The following is a 20,569-nucleotide window of genomic DNA, read 5'->3' as shown; positions in this document are numbered from 1 at the left end:
TTTTGAGTTTACAGTAACTGGGACCTTAACAAAATAGCCTGAGACTGTGATAACTTAAATCATTCCCTTCCCCTTCGTACTTCATCCAGGTCAACTCAACAGTGTTCTCTGATAACTTCAATACTCCACTTCTTTACTGCAAGCAACATGGGCTGAAGTCCTGTAATTCTCAGCTCAGCAATTAAGACAAGCCCTTGACAGGTCAGCAAGGTTTAAAGATTACAGAAAGGATGAACTCCTACTTACTTTCCTGGGAGAAGTGGGAAAGATATCAGATGACAAATGAGTATGTTTCCTGTTTACAAACGCTGTACAACTTTCCTCTGGTGCTGGGGATCAGGTCCAGCGCCTTCCATATGTTAGGTAAGCACTCTATCACCGAGGTTCACTCTCAGCCCACATCTCCTTTGTACATTAGATTTGGCCTTGAGGTACCTAATACTCCCAACAACTGAACCTTTTACAACACATACTTTCAAGTATTTACCTTTCTAAAACTTTCTTAGATGTCTATTTAAACCCCGGATGTCCAATTCTCTAGAGATTAGGACAGGAGTTAAGGACATATAAGGACAGGATTATAAGTCAGTGACTGGCCATGAATGAAGGGCTGGTAAAATATACTTATTTCTCCCTGGTAGAAGTTATGTGAAAAATTCAAGCAACCACATGTCTGATAGAGGACCTACACAAAACCCAATAGTGACACGAACAAATGATCCAAGTAGAAAATGGGCAAAAGCCATGAACAGACATTTCACTGCCAAGGGCATACAGATGGCAAATGACTAGCACACAAAAGACTGGTCAACACCATTCACCACTAGGAAAAGGCAAATTAAAACCATAATGAGATATTACAGGCACCTATTCAAGGAGCTAAGTTAAAACAACAATGATAAGAAGTACTAACGAGAATGTGGGAACATAACATGCTGTGGTCACTCTAGACAAGAGCAGGGGAGTTTCCTTAAGAAACTACTTCCCACACAGCATAGCCATTGCCCTCTTAGGCATGCATCCCAGAGCGGTGAAAACTCACATTCACGTAAGAACCTTACTAGTTAAGGGCCAAATCCCCAAACCCACCCCTATGACCTAAGGACAATGCAGTGCCATCCAGAGCCTGGAGGAGTATGAGCAATGAAAGGAGGCAACTAGCAATACATGCAACAACCTGGAGGGACACTTTCTTTATGGTAGCTCTGCTGAGCGGGAAGTGACCTCCAAGGCTACACTCTTGATGATTCCATGTGCATGACAAGGTTACAGAAATGGTGAGCAGACTGGGGAGCCGGGGCAGGAAGGGGGCGGCTATGAAGGGGCGGTATGCAGAGCACACGATGGACCACTCCAGCTTGAGATGATCACTGGGATCTACACGTGACACACTGAGACAGGACTGAACACACACACACAAGGAGTTCAAGCAGTTGAACACAAACATTTTAATTATCTAAAATGAGATTTTCTTTTAGGAGATTATCTACAAGCCAAAGCTCACTTTTTTATGTGTCCCATCCATGACCCCTTTAGGAGACAAAATTATGAAGGATATCACCAGAAACTATGTAAACATTTCATCTAAGGGCCAAGAGAAAGTTCAGGGTGTTTTCACAAGGAAACTGAAGAGGACAACTGCCATGAAACAAGATGGCCATGGCCATAGAAATACTGGGAGAAGACTAGAGTGAGACCAAGGTGATGAGCAAGTGGGAGAAAAAACAACAACAAAAACCAACATCTCAAACGATCACTCGAGGAAACCCAGGACGAATGCTGGCTTTGGCATTATCTAGGTAACCCCTGTTTTTTTGTCTTGTTTTTCCATCGGTGACTTTAATAATCTTGTCAAAAACCAGTCCAAATCCTACCGCATTAAAAAGAAGTTCTCACTGACTTGTTGGGTGTAGGTGGTGCCCCATGCTCTCCCACACCAAAAGAAATCAGTTCTGGCAAGAAAGCTCCACTGTGCCTTGATGGTACTGTTAGTAGGATGGCCTTGAGCCAGGCCAGGCACGTCCCAGCGATGTTCTGCTGGCTGAGATACCAGGGGACAGAAGACTGAGCCTCATTACTCTATCAACTTCTTGGCCTTGAAGAAGCGACGCAGGTAGAACACCTGCCAGGTGGCTAGTCCAATGAGGCAGAGCATGGAAAAGATGCTGAAGTACAAGACTCTGGTGTTTGTGGACTCTGAAAAAGAGAAAGCATCATGAATGGAATGAAATAAGTTGCTTCAGCTGGCTAACAATGGCCAGTGAGAAGACAAGTAATTAACCTCATTATGTCCCTAAGTCTTAGAGCGCAAACAATTAAAAAGATAAAGAAAGTAAAAAGACGGGTGTGGTAATGCACCCGTGATCTCAGCGGTTAACTCATGAGGGTAAGGCAGGAGGAGCCTGAGTTTCAGGCCAGCCTGGGCTACACAGCAAACCCTGTTAAAAAACACTGGCTGGCGCACGCCTTTAATCTCAGCACTCAGGAGGCTGTGAGTTTGAGACCAGTCTGGTCTACAGAGAGAGTTCCAGGACAGGCTCCTAAACAATACAGAGAAACCCTGTCTCGAAAAACCAAAAAACAAACAAACAAAAAAAGCACTGGCTGGGGAGGTGCCTCAGTGGCATACTCCTTTCTTTGTATGCACAAGGCTCTGAGTTCTAGCTCCAGCGCTGTTTTGCTTCTAATCTCATTTAAAATGTTAAAAATTATAAATTGGTAGCCTTTTGCTACAAGTCAATTAGGAATATGTTCATTACATTACAGAAGAAAATTCCATTCTTTGAAAATCTAGCCAGTTGATTCACCTTTAGTAGCAATAGCCCCAAAGAAGCAACTCTCTTTCTCTAAGTTATATACCACTGTTCCCAGACTGAGAAAAGTGCGCCCTAGCATTCCGTGTCAGGGTCTCCTGTACAGCTCACTCATTAAGAAATGAAGGCCATCCTCCGCTCACCATTGGTGTCACGCATCTCCTCTTCCCGCTTCTTCATGTAGGCAAAATCATTAACGATTGACTCTGAAAGGTCCTCTAGGCGTCGTAACTCCACTTCCAATGGTTTGAGTTTCTCAACTTTTGCAATCTGGAAAAGATCAGAATTAGTACTCCACTCCCTGAAAAAGCTGCTCAAGCCAAGAACACCAAGCACAAAACCAAAACAAGTTATCATAGTGGGAGGGTTTGTAGCAGGGTCAGCCAGTGTTGGAAAGAGAGAGGGAGATCAGAATGCATTATACACATGTATGAAATTGTCAAAGATTTTTATAAGTTTACTACATTCAAGTTTTCTTCTGTCAATCATCCTAAGTATTTTAAAATTTAGCTTTCTAGCTTTATCTACAAACTATATCTTTTCTACCTTAGAGCTTTAATTTTTAATTAAGATTTCTTTAAGATAGTTATAGTAGTGCAGGTAAACCCTGTATTCAGGAGGCAGAGGCAGTAAGATCTCCAGGACAAGGTCAGCCTAGAGCACAAAGAAAGATTGTCTTCAAAACCAGGCTAGGGAGATGTTGTAAATGGCTTAGTTGGTAACACCACATGTTGGAAAAGCAAGAGTACCTAAGTTCATCTCTAACACCTACATGTTTGAAAAGCTGGGCACGGTGATGCAATCTTGAAACTCCAACTTTGCATTGCAGGCTGGAGATTTGCAGATGGAGGAGTTGAAATGCTTGCCAGCCTAACTGAACTGGTGAGTTTAAGGCTCAGAAAGGAGTGTTTGCATCCAGGCACACCTTGGCCCTGCTCCTTTGGGAGGGAGGGGGGGCATGGCAACCAGCAGCCTGGCTCTGTAAACAGGCACAAAGGTCCCTTTAAGAGACAAGCTCCGCCCACTCCTGCCCTCTTTCCACTGCTCTCTGAAGAGGCAGGCAGGTCCTCTCTCTCTCTCTCTTCCCTTACCACCCTGCATCTGTTCCCTTCTCTCGACAAAACTTCCCACAAAAGCTCAGCCTGTGTGGCATGTTTTGTCCCTCACCACCATGGGATCCACCAAGTTCTCCCTCTTGCTGTATTATAACACATAGACCCTGTCTCAAAAAAAAAAACAAAATAAATATAAATAAATAAAGTCGGAGAGCAACAGAGGAAGGTGCCCAATGTTTTTCTCATGTGTATGACTTACACACCAAAACAAACAACCCAATTCTTTAGAGGTACAATGAAAGACTGTAAAGAAGATACTGTTTCCTCAGATTTCCGACTGTAATAAAGCAGGTTACAATGCTTTTTCATTCATTGGAAGGCAACAAACACTATAATTAGTATGGTAGGTGTGAGAGTCATATTAGGTCAAATATATACAAAAGAAGAAAGCATATGTACACACACACACACACACACACACACACACACACACACACACCAAGAGGATCCTATTTTGCACATGTAAGTCATACACCACTGGGCTTGATTACAGTTCAGAGTCAAGAGAAATCCTACATTTGCTCAAAAAAAAAAAAATCACCCCAAGGTTTTTCTCCTTCCTTCCTAAAAGGATACAGCCAATTATCAAAAGAAATCTCCAAGGCTGACGTATGAAGGAGTGAAAAGTAATAAACAGAGGTACATATCACACAAGCAAACATGCAGTTGCTTTGTTTGTTTTTTATCAGCTATTATTTCCTTTATTTTTATTTTTATAATAATAATAATAATAATGATAATAATAATAATAGAAAGGCCAGGCATGGTAGCACACTCCTATAATATGTATACTCCAGAAGCAGAGGCAGGAGATTTAGGTAATCCTAGGCTAGCTACACAGTGACTTGAAGTCAGCCTGGGCTACATGAGGGCCTATTACAAATACACACATGTATCTTTCACCTCAGTCTCTCAAGTGGCTGAGAATATATATAGGCACCCACCATGTCTGGCTTATGCTTTACTTTCAAAAGGATGAAACTGCCAGGCCTGTAATCTCAGCTCTCAGTAGGTTGAGACAGAATGATTGTGAGTTCAAGGTTAGCCTGGGCTATGTAAGAAGACTCAAAAATAAATAAATGAATGAATAAAATTTTGGGGCTGTTAAGTTTTCCCAAACAAACATTTTTTTAAATAATTCCCTTTCTGCATTTGCTATTTGTTTGTCTGTCAGAGTTAGCACAGGCTGACTTCAAACTCAAAGCAACCCTCCTGCTTTGTTTTCTATGAAATGCTACTAACATGGAACAAATGGAAGGGTTTAGGAGTGATTTCCTTTTCTAATCTCTACATTTTCTTCCTGGCACAGCGTCTTTCTATAATTTATCACCCTCCTACCTCAACCTCTAATGTGCTGGGATTACATGGGTTCACCAATCCACCCAGTTATCTACTCTTTGTTGAGAGTACAGAGCAAGATAAACAACACTAATTATAAGAATATAACCATTTGAAATGTTAAAAGAAACCAGCTGCTAAGGCAGGGACAGAAAGGCTGTGCTGCTGATGGCAGACACCCAAGCCCTCACTGACCGACGGGCTCTTCACACTGGAAGATGATGCCGCTTCATACAGTATCTGGCAGCCATGTAAGATTTAGCCAGTAGTTAAACAGTATGTGCTAAAAAATTTTAATTACTCAGAAACAGAGAATAAAAACCCAAAGTCTACTTTGACAGCCTTCAGTTCCCTTTCAGGGGCAGCTATAGTTACAAACTTAGCACATAGATTTCCAGACCCTGTTGGAAGAGATACAGTGCTTACACTTTTTTAGCTGAGAGTCCAGAGTTGCCACTAACCTTATTTATCTGCTGTTTGATTTCACACAAAGTTACAGAGCACAAAACTTCCCCCAAAAAAGTCAGGTACAGTGGCACATATTATTAATCCTAGCACTTGGGAAGCAATGGCAGGAAAATCTCTGTGAGTTCAAGGCCAGTCCTGGTCTACAGAGTGAGTTCCAGGACAGTCAGGGCTACACAGAGAAACCCTGTTTCAAAATAACAACAACAACAAAACAACCCAAAACCAAACAAATAAAAATCCCCAGGGAAAAGGTACCAATGAGATGTATACTAAAGCAAACTCAGTCTGTTTAATATCTTTCCCTGCCCTATGCTTCCCCATCTGAAGCTTCCTGAATGAGACAGAGAAAGGCCACGGCATGAAACTTCTTAGACATCAATTATTTAAGGGTCCCCAAATAGAAACTTGCAAAAAGGAACTGGAAGTGAAACTGTGGTTGTGCTTCTGCCAGCTAAAAATTGTGTGTGTGTGTGTGTGTGTGTGTGTGTGTGTGAGAGAGAGAGAGAGAGAGAGAGAGAGAGAGACAGAGACAGAGAGAGAGAGAGACAGAGACAGAGAGACATGACAGATGGCACTAGCCAAAGCACTGATATCAAGGATGGCCTATGTAAATTACATCTATTCCCCATCCTTGCAGTATTTATTTATCAACTGCTTAAGTAATTCATAAATGCCCTCGGCTAAAAACTTTTAATTATGCTGGGCGTCAGTGCCGCACGTCTTTAATCCCAGCACTCAGGAGGCAGAGGCAGGTGGATCTCTGTGAGTTTGAGGCCAGCCCGGTCTATACAATGAGTGCCAGGACAGGTTCCAAAGCTACACAGAGAAACCCTGTCTCAAAAAACAAAACAAAAAAATTTTAATTACTCAGAAACAGAATACAAATCCAAAGTCTACCTCGACAGCCTTCAGCTCCCTTTCAGAGGCAGCTATAGTTATAAACTTGGCACACGGTTTTCTAGATCCCATTAAAATATATATGGTGTTTTTGGAGTATACTCCAAAACACAAAACAAAATGTATTTACTACTAATGGTCCATACTATACAATGTCCTATGGCTTACTTTTTTCAACCTAGAAAGATTTTTAAAAGCATTAGTGCTTTGGATTCATTTCATTCTTCTTAATGACTACATGGTATTCCACAGAGCTTATTCAGCCATCCAGATCTGCAGGCCCTACCTAGTACCGGGCTACTTAGAACTCTTTACCACTATCCAGATTTGATTGTATTTCCTCAGTGAAATCCATACCAAGCCTCCATCAGTCTTTCAGAAAATTATTTTCAGGCTACTATTAGTGAGATAAAGATTAAAATTAAAATAAAAAGGAAGCCTCATTTTTGCTGAATAACAACCTTGCTCTTGATACCAGCAAATAAAAGGCTCTCAAGTAAGGCTGAGAGCTGGGCTTGGTGAGAGCTACTCGGGAAACTGATGCAGGAGACCTTCCTCGACTATAGAGTGAGCTCACAGTCAGGCTGGGCAACTTAGTGAGTTCCTATTTCAAAATACCAAAGCAAAAAGAAGGTCAAGGATATAGCTCAGTGGTAGAATACTTGTGAACATGCACTAGGTCCTGGGTTCAGTCCTTAGTACCAGAAAAAGGGAGGGAAGGAGAGGGAAGGAGAAAACGGTAGAGAGGAAGGAGAGGGAGAGAAGGAAGGAAAGAGGGGAAGGGCTTAAGCTAAACTGGGGACGAGAAAAGCAACATACTAATCAGTCCTATTAGCACATGTACAGTATGGAGTGCTTTATATTTTACTATATCTTTCACTCACGAAAGTATTACCATCCTTATGTCTTTAGCAAAGGAACTAAAATTCAGAGACATTAAATAATTTCTCAAGCAAGGTCTCACAGCTTGGTGGAACTGAGATGAGACCCAGTCTATCGGAGTATATGATTCACTCTGTAGGTTCTAGAAATCTGATGAAGAAAATCAGAAATCAGATTACTACACTAGGATGCTCCTGAATGGAAAGTGAAGTGAGAGCAGGGGTATGACCCATAATCCCGGGACTCAAGATGGCTGGAGAACTGCTGTGAGTGAGGCCAGCCTGGGTTATAGAGTACGACGTGACCCCACGCATGCACATTCATCTAGGCGTGCTGGTACACTCTCGTGACCCCAGCACTTGAGAGGTAAAGCAGAGGCTCTAGGAAAGTCTTGCCTGCCATACAATAAAATTGAGGTAAGCCTAGGCTGCACAAGGCCCTTAGATAAGTAGGTAGGTAGATGATTGATAGATTGATACATACATACATACACACACACACATACAACGTCCTCCCCAAAAGGTGAACAATTATACTAAGTCAGAGGGGTTCATTAAGTTTTTCAGACTAGTAAAGTTTGAGAACCTTTCCAGTTTTCCCATTGCAATTATTCTCATGTTTGTAGGCAAAAGAGTAAAACATTAAACGAAATTCTGAGTGCATTCTCCAGAAGGCTCTCTTCACTTGGCCAGGACTATGCAATCAATGAGCACCCCAGGACTTCACATACTAGTCAGTTCAAATCTAGAAAGAAACGTCTCAAGGCTGGATGCAGCTGGTGGAGTACTTGACTAGCATGCATAAAGCCTTCCCCAGCACTGCAAACAAGTAAAATACCTGTTTAAAAGAAAGTGAAAACCTACCACTACCCTCAACTGCTGTCTGACTTAATGCTCCAAGTTTCTCAAAGAACACCAGGATATATGTTTAATGAAGAGAGACAGACTAATAGTCTAACTACTTTTTTCTCTAAGACCGGAATTAAGGTATTTTACCCAGAGCTTCCTAAGGGCAGACTATGACTGCATAACACAAATATTCCACTAGGGGGAGCCACTCTCCTGATATGTTGCATGTAGCCATTAAACAATCAAAGAGTATTAGAGGAACAAGGCACTCATTTTATGAGTCCTTCATTTTACAGAAGAGGAAACTAAACATTCCATAGTCAGCCCCTTTGGTGGCTGACTGAGATTAGCAGCACCATGGTCTCTTGAATAGCTACCCAGGCTCGGCATTTATCTGGCATTAAAACTGCAAAGTTTGACTATAAAACCCAAGAATATTAATCCTGTAGTTCAGAAGCTTCCGATCTCATTCTCCCCAATCCTACTTATCTGCAAGTGTCAATCATGAGAACTCCTTCAGTCATTCTGTCTATGGCAGCTCCTTTGGATGGCACAATTAACACTCATACACTGACACATTCACACATTATTGTTTGACTTGTATCTCACACCTGAACTCAAGGACATGATCTAATACACAGCACTGACCCCAGAGGAGCCAGCTTTCTCAAGTGGCCCCCTAAGCAGGTGCTCTGTGTGGGAAGATCATTCTGCATCTTTTCTCCATAAAGCCCACTCACTGCCCAGAGAAAACCCTCCATCCTTCAGTATCTACCACGTTAACATGACTAGTCCATACTGCTTAGAAAAAGCTAAAACGCCATGTGGCTTTCCCTGTCCAGGTATCTTCAGAGCATCAATAAATTAAGCTCTTCCTAAACTGTATCCATGTCTGCCACACTGATGATGATGTGAACCCAAAGACTTCACAGACTTACCTATAACGGCACTGAGAAAAACCATTAACATCGAAGCAAAAGTAAGCAGAACAAATAAACTCAATTGCTTCGAGACCCATGTAAAAAACTTGTTACAAGCCAAGTTCAGTCTGTCCCACCTCAAAAAAATAAATCCGCTCCCATATGCTCCCAAGACAAAACAATAAATGCGAGGGACTTAGATCTAGGCTAACAAAAGGTAAAGAAAGAGCATGACCCAAGGACCAATCTCCTGGCACCAGGGTAGGCACACAGATCATAAAAGTCCATTCCCAGCAGCTAACAAGGTCTGAGCCTGTCAGCGTCAAGTTCAGATAACAAGTTCACTTGCAAGCAGGAAAATGTGAACGCTCTTATTTATTTCTGTTGTGATCATCTGACAGTCTCCAAGATGGGTAGGGGAAAGGAGGTAAAACTCACACTCTGATCAATCACATTTCAGGGGCTTTACTCCTGTCTTGTAACTCAGAGTCAGTGGACAGATGCATAATTCCTCTCTCTTGACAGCATTCAGAGAACCAGAACACTTGGGAAGTCTTCAGCTGTGGCCCTAACTGTGTTTTGGAGCATCTACTGATAGAATGATAGACTAATAGAACCTTGTTAAAACAGGACTTCCTCATGTTGAAAATGTGGACATCCACAGTAAGAAAGGCCATACACAGCTCAGGAGCTAGGGGATTTATCACAGCTCCTTCTTTATGAAAAACTGCCTTTGTCACCAGATGAATGAGAGAGAGAGAGAGAGAGAGAGAGAGAGAGAGAGAGAGAGAGAGAGAGAGAGAGAGAGAGAGAGAGAGAGAGAGATGACCGCTCGTATATATTGTGGAGAGTTTATTATGGATATATGGGAGAGCACAGCCAGACACAGAGACATGTGGGAGAGTCCAGAGTGGACATGACTAGGACATGTGAGAAGGAGGGGAGAGGAAGGACGAGGGGAAAGGCAGGGCCAGGTGCAGGAGCCAGGAAACACAAAGAGTAGACAAATGGACCAGGTGACCAAAATGATTGGATTGTATAGGGAAAGCAGCCACAGGGAGGGCACCTCAGTCCCTGGACTGGAGAATTCAGGGTGGAGGGCAGGGTATGCCAGCCAGCAGGGCCTGTAACAGGTAAAGCCTGAGAGACTTGGGGAGAATCTGGAGGCCAGGTCCACTTTGATACCTGACAGTCTTCCCAGTACACAAGCAGGGAGTCTATCCCTGCAAACCACTACTCCAGCTCACAGAGCACAGCTGCTTAAAAAACTTAGAAAACAGAAAGGCCAGATTCACATACTGAATCTAAGAGACATCACTATTTAAGGAACAGAGGCATGACAGTAGCAGAAGTCCTTAAAACACAGGGAGCAAATATCTATTTCTTTGTACAGAACACTCTTTCTCTTATGAATTCAAAATGCAAGTCTTCAGGCTTCTTTACATTACAGCAAGTAACTGTCTTCCAGACACATTTGAATTAAGACTATATAGCAACTTTACTAATGAAGATCCCCCCATAACATTTCTAATAGGTTAGCGTGCTACTCTGTCCCACTATTAAGACACTGATTAAGCTGGCTGTAGTGATATAGGCTGGCAGTCCTAGTATCAAAGAGGCTGAGATTAAAGGGATTGACAGTTTGAGCTCAGCCTGGGGTGGCATAAGTGAGTTCCAGGCCAGCCTGGGCTACATGATGAGGCTCTGTCTCAAACAATAAGGCATTCCTGAATTTTACAGGACAATACAGGATTTTGGAACTGAGTCCACATTCTGGTGATGCTGGATGTGAAGAAAAAGAAATATGCTGCCTTCCTGATGCCAAATTGTCCAAATCCTTTTGGGATAAAGAGTCTCCAGGGCTTAAAATTAAATGTCTCAAAAGCACTAAACATGCTCAATTAACTCGGGAACAAAAACGCTTCTGTTACCTTTATCTCACCACAGGCATTATTAGCTCAGGACAAGTCACAGCTATTGCTAAGCAAGGTCCAAGTTGTCTAGTAGCCTAGTCACAGACTCAAAGAAGGACTGGCCATCATAGATACCCCGCCTTTGCCTCCATCGGCTCTGCCATTGCGAGCTGGGAGAGGGAAGTCATTAAAGATAGTGGTGGGGGAGAGTTTGTGGTTAGGAAGCAGAACCTTAGAGCTGTGTGGTAATCATGTGCGTAAAAAGCTTAGGGCATGCCAGACAGCCAAAGCAGGAAGCAGGCAAAGGAAGCCATGTAGTTCCTTTCCGCTAGGGATTCCCCTCTTATATTAAGCAGAGGGTCAAAAAGATAAAATTCTTTTTCCAGTGTTAGTAACATCTAAAGATACCGGAAATGTCAGGAATTACAGGGATAATTCCTGTCTTATGTGGCATGATAGTAGTATCCATACAAGTCTTTTTATGAAGATACAGTAATGCCAACTGTTTTGGGGAGAATATGCCATGTCTCCAGTTTAATAGGGCTTCAGGCACCCTGTTATTTAACACATATGCACCTTAATGACAGGACAAAGTCACAAAAGGTCACCCAGTAGGAAGCAATGTCTGTTTCCAAGAGTGCTCTATGGGAGGAGCAGCAGCGTGACGATGCACTGAACACGCGCTCTCTCTCGTAATTCAAAAGAGCTGCATTTGCAACCCTCCGAGGCTCAGGGAATACGTGGAAGAGGGAGCAGAAAGAATGCAAGCTCTAGAGGGCAGGGAGGAGGAGGGCTGTGGAATAAACAGTCTTCCACACATGACACAAAGAACCCACAGCAGCTGTACAAGATCTCACAAGCCTAGCCGAGGAGCTGTCAAGGGCTGCTGGGAGGGAGGGAGGGAGGGAGGGAGGGGGGAAGGGGGGAAGCCATTGCTCTTTGAGAGTGCTGCTCATGCCCCATACCCATTTGCATATGGACAGCACTAGCTAGACTCAGTGGACTATAAAAAAGACATAAACGGGGTGGTGGCGGTGCATGTCTTTGATCCCAGCACTCTGCAGGCAGAGGCAGACGGAGTTCTATGAGTTCGAGAAACCCTGTCTCAAAAAAACAACAAAGAGGAAGTTAAGAGCCATGTTTAGGAAGGTCTGGAGGAAACACAGTGAGGAGAATAGGGGTGGATATAGTCAAAAGGGCTATACAGAGAAACCCTGTCTTGAAAAAACAAACAAACAAAAAAAGAAAACCAAAGGCCACAATTTTCTTAGTGTCTAATATCTCACAATAGCAGTTTAAAAACATTATCTTATTTTAATATAATTATGATTCTTCATAATCTTGAAGACTTAAACTCATCAAATAGAGGCTCTCCCACTTTATTTCTTTAATTAAATGAACCTGGAGATACAAGCAATTTAATCTCTCCTGGGAACTGTCTTTTAGTCGGTACTGTAACGCTTGCTCTGTCTAAGTAATTCTGGTTTCACTCAATTGAACATGTGAACAGAAGAAAGAGGAAAACTCCATTATGCTACCACTTCCTGATGCACAAATGGCCAATCATTTCCTATCTGTTTCCATTTTAGGACAATTTCCTTCCAAAGTCTTGCCAGAGCAATGTCTGTTCATCATTCATAAAAATTCTTCTAAAACACTTTAAGCAACTTTTCTTTAGGATGCCCCAAAACATCCGTTTCTATTATTTTATAGTATTTCCTGCCAGAATAAAATTTCTTTTTGTTTTATTTTTTGAAACATGGTCTTGCTATAACCCAGACTGACCTAGAACTTGCCAGGTAGCCAAGCCTGGCCTCGAACTATAATAATCCCATCCCTCTGCTTCCCACATGCAAGGGTCACCAGTGTGTGCCACAAGGGCCTCCTTCAAATTTCTAGTCAGCGTTACAGCCCTTCTCTCTAGCAGCTTTTTGTACCATCCTGCCTTCCTCCTGTAGTCTGGAATTACTTTAGCTAGAAGTTATGTTTTGACTACTACGGCTTCTCAAAACCTGCACAGCTGTTCAAGACTAAGTGGCACTGAATCTATGCCCTAAGCTCTATATGTACCTATGAGTTTGGTGGAAGAGGGAGTGGAATTTAAATTTTTTAAATTTTTTGACTGAATTCCAGTTTTAAAGAATTGTTTGTGTGTCTTCTGCCCCAGAATGCTAGTGGCATGACTGAACTCTTTACCACACCAACACACAGCCGTACAGACAGCTGGTTCAGTCCACTGGCTATAATCACCAGCCAGAATTATTGTTCAAGTCTGTTACTACAACCTTCTGTATCACTAGGACCGGAGCTGGTTGTCACATGACTGCTGAGAAAACCACAAACTTCTGGGCATAGTGTAGCCTATTGGCCTGATTAGGTCACACAAACCTTGCAGCCCCGAGTGTTACTCCCTCTTCGTCTGTTGGAGCAGTACATACCTCTTCATAATTTTTCGCCTCTACTCCATGCTTCATGTCTAGAATCACGAGTTGGTCAGGTATCCGCCCTGTTCCTGAGAGAGAAATCAAAAGACTCATTGTGCAGAATACTTAAAATTCCGGGAAATCACCCATCCACCCTCCCTCCTCCTAACCCTATCTCCTCAATAGAAGGAAACAGTCATAACTGCTCCCTGCTGCTCTGCAGCAGCAAATTCCTGGCCTGGACTAAAATCACCAACACTGCAGACAAAGCTCCCAGCTGTGTGGGTGCCGGGAGCAAACAGAACATACCACTGGTAAGCATCTCTGACAAGACACGAGAGGCTGCAACTGGTGCAGGGGCAGACCAGGAAAAAGAGAACCACCTTCCTGGACTATCAAGTCACACCAGCATGAAACTGAGTGGCGTGCATATCAACAAGGAGTGGACACCATTTCTACATCTCAAAACAAGGCTCTGTCAAATTCCAAGAGACAGCCAAAGCCTCTTAGGATTACAGGGTATGCGAAGTTAGATTACTCGAAACAAACCTAGGCGTTGAAAATAAAGGTCTTATCTAATACCCCTGTTTGTTTAAAACACTTTAGTAGGGCCTATTTTAATAAGTGAATAAAAAGTTTTAGGGATAACCCCTTAAGCCTTTGAGAGTTAGAAAAGCTAAAAAAAAAAAAAAAGCCAAATTTATAGTATAACCATCAGGATGCTTCTTAGAAGGAAGTGTCTATCTGGGATAACAGGCCTAAACAATGCAGCAATCACAGTAGAAAATTAAACTGATTTAGTGGCTCTTAAGACACTAAGCAGAAGAGGAAAGACTCAAAAACCCCAGAAAATCACCCATAATTTCCTGCATTTTACCTATTTATAAAATGAAAATCTACCTGCATAAAGCCAGGCATGGTAGCACACACCTTCAATTCCAGCACTTGGGAGGCAGAGACAGGTGGATTTCTGTGAGTTCAAGGCCAGCCTGGTCTACAGATCAAGTTCATACAGAGAAACCCTGTTTTGAAAAACAAAACAACCAGAAAAAACAATAACAAAAGAAAAACTGTCTGCATGAAATTAGAAGCCTTAGGCAGATCTAGTGCCATTTAAGAAATGGGTTTCTTGATGTTACTATATCCTTTGCTGCCCGAGAGACAGATTTTTCTGAAACTGGCTGAAGACAACTCAAACAGTACTGATGATGGAGAGCTCACTAGGAGTTAAAACTGCACTAGTGAGACTTTCCAAAGATATAATCTCTGCTTTCAAATGACCCGATGACTATGTAGGACAGAGAGATACATAAATTTAAAAAAGTTTTAAACAAAGCTACACACAGGCATGCATGCACGCACGCACACACGCATGCACGCGCGCACACACACACACACACACACACACACAGTCCATATCTGATCCCATACCCATGCTTTGTCCCTTGTCTAGGATGTTTTGCTCCAGTCTCTCTCTCTCTCAGATGCTTGCTAGCAGCTTAGCCTAGAGCTCACTTCTCCTTTCTTCCTCTCTCCTTTGCTCCACAGCTAGGATTATCTGAGCTAAGGAGAGGTGCGTGCGTGCGTGCATGCGTGCGTGCGTGCGTGCGTGTGTGAGATCTGCAGATACCTGTAGTAGCCAGAAGAGGGTGTCACAGCCTCTGGAGCTGGAGTTACAAGTGGTCCTATACCACCTAATCTGGGGACTAGGAACTGAACTCAATTCCTCTGGGAGAGAGGCAAATACTTTCAACCAATAAGCCATTTCTCCAGCCCCTTTCCCCTTTTAACACAGGGTCTCATGTAGCCCAGACCAGCCTAAAATGCACAACATAGCTACTAAATCTGACTGTGACCTCTTGATTCTCCTGTCTTCACTTCCCAAACACTGGGATTATTATAGACATGAGCCATACATGCATGGCTGAGTATGTTCAAAAGACAATAAAAAGCAACTTTGGGATAGACTAGGAAGATCAACTTGTAAGCGAAAACAAACAAACAAAAAACAAACAAGCAACAACAAAAAACTAGACTGTATAGGTGAGATTAAGATGCTGTACAAACACAAGACCTGAGTTCAATCCCCAGAACCATGTAAAATCCAGACATGGTAGTACATGTCTATAATTCTAGTGTTCCCATGACATAAACTCAAGGCCAAGATAAGAGAATCCTTAGGAGCTCCCAGGTCACTAGCCTGCTACCCTCAGCAACAGGCGAGGTGAGCAATGAGAGCCAGGCTTGCAGTGAGTTGTCCTCTAACTACATACGTGCTTTGGTGTGCAAATGCCTGCACGCACGCACACAAACACTCAGAGGCATGTAAGAATGTGTGGTGTCAGCGCACTCATACACACATACAAAAAAATTTAAACATTAAAAAAAACCCCACAAACTCAAAAGACTAAGACAACCATGGGTGTCTTCTGAATATTAAGTCAACAAGTCTATAATCAGAGCAGCCAGAGTAGCTTCTTTGCCCAGTCCCACGTGAACTCATGAGAGTGACACTGCCCACAGCGTGGTGTAAATTTGCTTTCCTTCCTCATTTACAGGGATAAGAGGCAGACAAGAATGATGGGTCAGCAGTTAAACTTGTTGCTCTTGCACAGGACCTGGGCTTGGTTTCCAGCATCCACATGGTTATTTCACAAACATCCTTAACTCAAAATTCCAAAGGATCCTATGACCTCTTAGGATCCTTCTTAGGCAACAGGTATAATACATTCAGTGCACATACACATAAAATGAAGTCTATAAGTAAATAAATAAACAAACCCAAGAGGGTGATGTCCTGGTTAAGAGTCTTGTTAACCTGACACAATCTTGATTCATTGGAAAGAAACCTCAACTGAGAAAATGCCTTCATCAGATTGCCTGTAGGTAAGTCTGTGGGGTGTTTTCTTGATTGATGACTGATGTGGGAGGGCATACTGTGGGTGGTGCCACCCCTGGGCCAGTGGTCCTGGGTGTCATAAGAAAGCAGGCTGAACAAGCCATGGAGAGCAGGCCAATAAGCAGTGTTCCTTTAAGGGCTTCTGCATCAGCTCCTGCCCTGACCTCCCTTTACAATGTACTATAAGTTGTGAATGAAATAACTCTTTCCTCCTCAAGGTGGTTTTGGTTAGTATTTTATCAAAACAGTAGAAAGTTAGGTGATTATAGCTCACTGGTAGAGACCTTGCCTTTGATGTCCAGGGCCTGAATTCTATCCCTAACATTGGGGGTGGCAGGAATAGTGGCACACACTTACCATGCCAGCATTTAGGAGGCTAAGGCAGAAGGATCACTGGGAGTTCAAGACCAGCCTGAGCCACATAGTGAAGTAAACTTAAACAGTTAAAGCAAAACTGCATGGAAAATATTTAGTTCTCTCCAGTTCCAGAGGACTTATCATTACACAGGCCAGCCTCCCTCATTCCCAACATCTGCTATGGGAGTGATCAGTAGATGATGAACCTACACTGATACATAGAACTTGAGGCAGTGGAATAAATGTGCCAATATATACATCATTATAGTACCAGACAGGAGGTCCCACTACCCTAGAAATCCTAGAAATTTCTTCAACCTTTAATTCCACCCAGTTTTTTAAAAGATGCGTGAAAGGTTACAAGGCATTGGGTCTCTGTACTAGAATAAACAAGAACCAAACGAAACTAGCAATCAATCCGCCAAGCTGGAGAGGAGGCTTGATGCAAAAACAACCCTGAGGTTACTTACCCTTGCTCTCAAAACACACTTCAAACATGTCATAGTCTTCCGTGGTGAAGGCAAACTTCCCCTTAGTGGCATCCTCCTTGGCATACAGAATATGGCCTGCAGAATCTGTGATCTAAAGAAGACAAAGAACAGTTACTTAACGAAGAACCCAGGAAGGGCAACTGGGGAGACAGGTAATATAAAAAGAGAGCCAGGGGCTGGGGAAGTTGCTCAGCTGAAGAGGGAATGCACAAAGTCCTGGGCTTTATCACCAGCACCAAATAAAAACGGAGTGTGGCAATGCACACCAGCAATCCCAACACTGTTCAAGTGGAGGGAGGAGGGTCACAAGTTCAAGGTCATCCCTAACTATATAGAGAATTCAAGACCAGCCAAGTCTATATAAGGCCTTGCCTCAAAAAACAAAAAGACAAAGGGGAGCTGGAGAGATGGCATGTACAGCTCTTTCTGCACCCATGTCCAGTGGCTGACAACCACCTGTAACTTCAGCTACTGGGGATCTGCTGCCTACAGCCTTTTAGGGCACCTGCACTCATGTGTACATACCCACACACAGGCACCATATACATATAACTAAAGCTAATAAAGCTTTTTGAAAGAGACCAGAACTGGACTAAAAGATAAAGCATGCTGCCAAGCGTGATAGTGGCACACACCTTTAATCCCAGCACTCAGGAGGCAGAGGCAGGCAGATCTTTTTGAGTTTGACGCCAGCCTGGTCTATAAAGCAAGTTCCAGGACCACCAGGAACTTTTATTAAAAAAAAGTATAAAACATCCCAAATAACAGTAAAAGTTTGTTCATTCAAATAGATTAAACACATTCCTTTTTACTTTCTTTCAGATTATTTTATGTATACGAGAGTTTTCCTGCATATATGTACATATACCACGTGAGTGCCTGATGCCAGGTGTTGAGTCTAAGGCCCTCCATGTCTAAAAGTGAGCTCAAGATGGACTACAACTCAAGCCGGTGGTTAGATAAAAGCCAGCATTACTCAGGAACTTGTGAAAAGGATTTTCCAGGGTTTCTATCCCCCCAAAGAGGCAATCCTTATAATCCATATGATTTGTCCACCCAACATTTTCTCGAAGACAGTCCTAGCCATGTCCAGTCTGTTCCTCTTTCTCTCTACTCTGGATATTTTTCTCTCTAACCCACAATAAAAGCCTTCTCCCAATGGAGTGGTCATGGTGCAGTTTCTTTACTGTGCTCCCTTGTATACCAGCAGGTCAGAAGAGGGCAATGGATCCCCTGGAACCGAAGTCACCATAGAGGTGCTAGGAACCAAATCCAGGTCCAGTGCTCTTAACTGCTGAGCTCTCTTTCTAACTCCTAAAATCTGTTTAAAAATTTTTAATACTCATTTGTTTTATTCTGTATATGTCTGTGTTTATGTATGGGCACATGTGGAAGGCAGAAGACAACTTAGGAGACTCAGTTTTCTCATTCCCCATGTAAGTCCCAGGTATCTAACTTGGACTGTCAGGCTGAGCCACATCTTACTGGCCCTAAAATCAGTATAGGACCGATCCAGTCAATGTTCTAAATTATACAGACTTTATTGCCAAAAACTCACATTATAGAACATAGACTTATATATTCCTTAAAGAGGGAAATAAATAAGAAAGGTCCAATAAAACACATTTCTTATAAAATAAATCGTGACATGGCATGGTTGGAGGGGTGAGAATAGACAAGACACTTGATTACAAAAAGGAAAAGCCATGTGTACACACGATCTGTTTCTGCATGTTAATTATGTCAGTGGAGGCTGGAGAGAAGACTCAGAGCTTAAGAGCTTATACTGCTCTTACAGAGGACGTTACGTTAGGTTTCCAGAACTCAGTCAGATGGCTCACAACCACCTCTAACTCCAGCTTAAGGGAGTTCTTATGCCTTTCTCCTCTTAGGCACCTGAACATGAAGACACACACACACACACACACACACACACACAGAGGAGGTGGGGGTTCTCTCTCATACACACATACAAACAAAAATAAATGAATCTTAGACATAGAGGATAAGCCCAACTTTTTCTTCAAAAAGACAAATTTAGCATTCACAAATGATGGTTTGTTTATTAGTAGGTCACAGCAGTCCTCATTATTTTAACTGCTCCATTATTAAGGATAACCTACAAGAACAGATGAAGGGCATGCTGTGATTAGTGGCCACATGTAAAGCAAGGGATCAATGCAGCAATTTAAGGGATAAAACCCCAGGCTAAAAGCACATATTCATCACTTAAGAGGATGCTGTTTGCAATGTGAAACACAAATAGTAGCTTCCCTACCTTAAACTTGATATGCTAATGTCATTTGTTAAAAACGGAATAGATGAAAAAATGTTTTAAGGTAAAGTCTCCCCACATAGTCCTGGAACTCACTATATAAACCAGGCTGGCCTTGAACTCACAGAGATCTGCCAGCCTCTACATGCTAAAATTAATAAAATCATGTACTATAATGCCCAGTCTTAAAGTGAAAATGTAAAAGTAAAATTGAGTGGCACACATTCAGACCTTTCTGTTGTTTCACGACAGGGTTCTTGTAGCCTAGGCTGTCCCTGAATTTGTTATGTAGCATATAATGACTTTCAATTCTTCATCCTCCGGCCTCATCATCCCAGGAGCACTGAGATTGTAGGCATTTAGCTCATGTACACAACCTATTTATGCACATATTCACATAAGTACTCATGCTCTTTATTTACTTAATAATGTGTTTAGTATGCTGTAAAAGTTCAACATATATAACCCCAGCTATACAGATCAGGGAGGCCTTGAACTCACAGAGATCCACCTGCCTCTGCCTCCAGAATACTGGGATTAAAAGTGTATGCTATCATACCTGACCCAACACATTCTTCATATTTGTAGAATGGATAAATTAAAATACCTTAACTATTTAGCTGGGTGTCATGGGGCACACATTCAATCCCAGCACTGAGAGAGGCAGGTAGATCTCTGAGTTCAAGATCAGCTTGATCTATATAGTGAGTTCTAGGTCCATCAGGACTGTAGAGAGACCCTGTCTCAAAAACAATAACAAACTTTTTTTTCCCCAATGTGCATGAGTGTTTTGCCTGCATGTATGTCTGTGTGCATGCCTAGTGCTTACAGGAACCAGAAGACAGTGTCAGATCCCCTAGAACTAGAGTTATAGACAAATGTGAACTGCCAATTTGGTTCTGGGAATTGAAGAGCACTAGTACTCTTCAG

The 20,569-nt window shown here is 42.5% G+C and overlaps 1 protein-coding gene across 1 annotated transcript in view; it reads right to left on the bottom strand.

Moving 5' to 3' along the window:
• Nucleotides 1–1,953: 1,953 nt before the first annotated feature.
• Nucleotides 1,954–20,569, bottom strand: part of Tmed10 (transmembrane p24 trafficking protein 10) — a 33,798-nt gene continuing 15,182 nt past the window's right edge. Inside the window, 4 exon segments of the mRNA NM_001281688.1 lie at nucleotides 1,954–2,196; nucleotides 2,957–3,083; nucleotides 13,633–13,706; nucleotides 17,344–17,455. Of these exon segments, the coding sequence (NP_001268617.1) occupies nucleotides 2,075–2,196; nucleotides 2,957–3,083; nucleotides 13,633–13,706; nucleotides 17,344–17,455 (435 nt within the window). The 3' untranslated portion in view covers nucleotides 1,954–2,074.

This window comes from Mesocricetus auratus, unplaced genomic scaffold, assembly GCF_017639785.1.
Source record: "Mesocricetus auratus isolate SY011 unplaced genomic scaffold, BCM_Maur_2.0 Super-Scaffold_15014, whole genome shotgun sequence".
In the NCBI taxonomy this organism is placed as follows: Eukaryota; Metazoa; Chordata; class Mammalia; order Rodentia; family Cricetidae; genus Mesocricetus; species Mesocricetus auratus.
The sequence above is the reverse complement of the archived record's forward strand: the minus strand, read 5'-3'. Positions and strand labels throughout refer to the sequence as shown.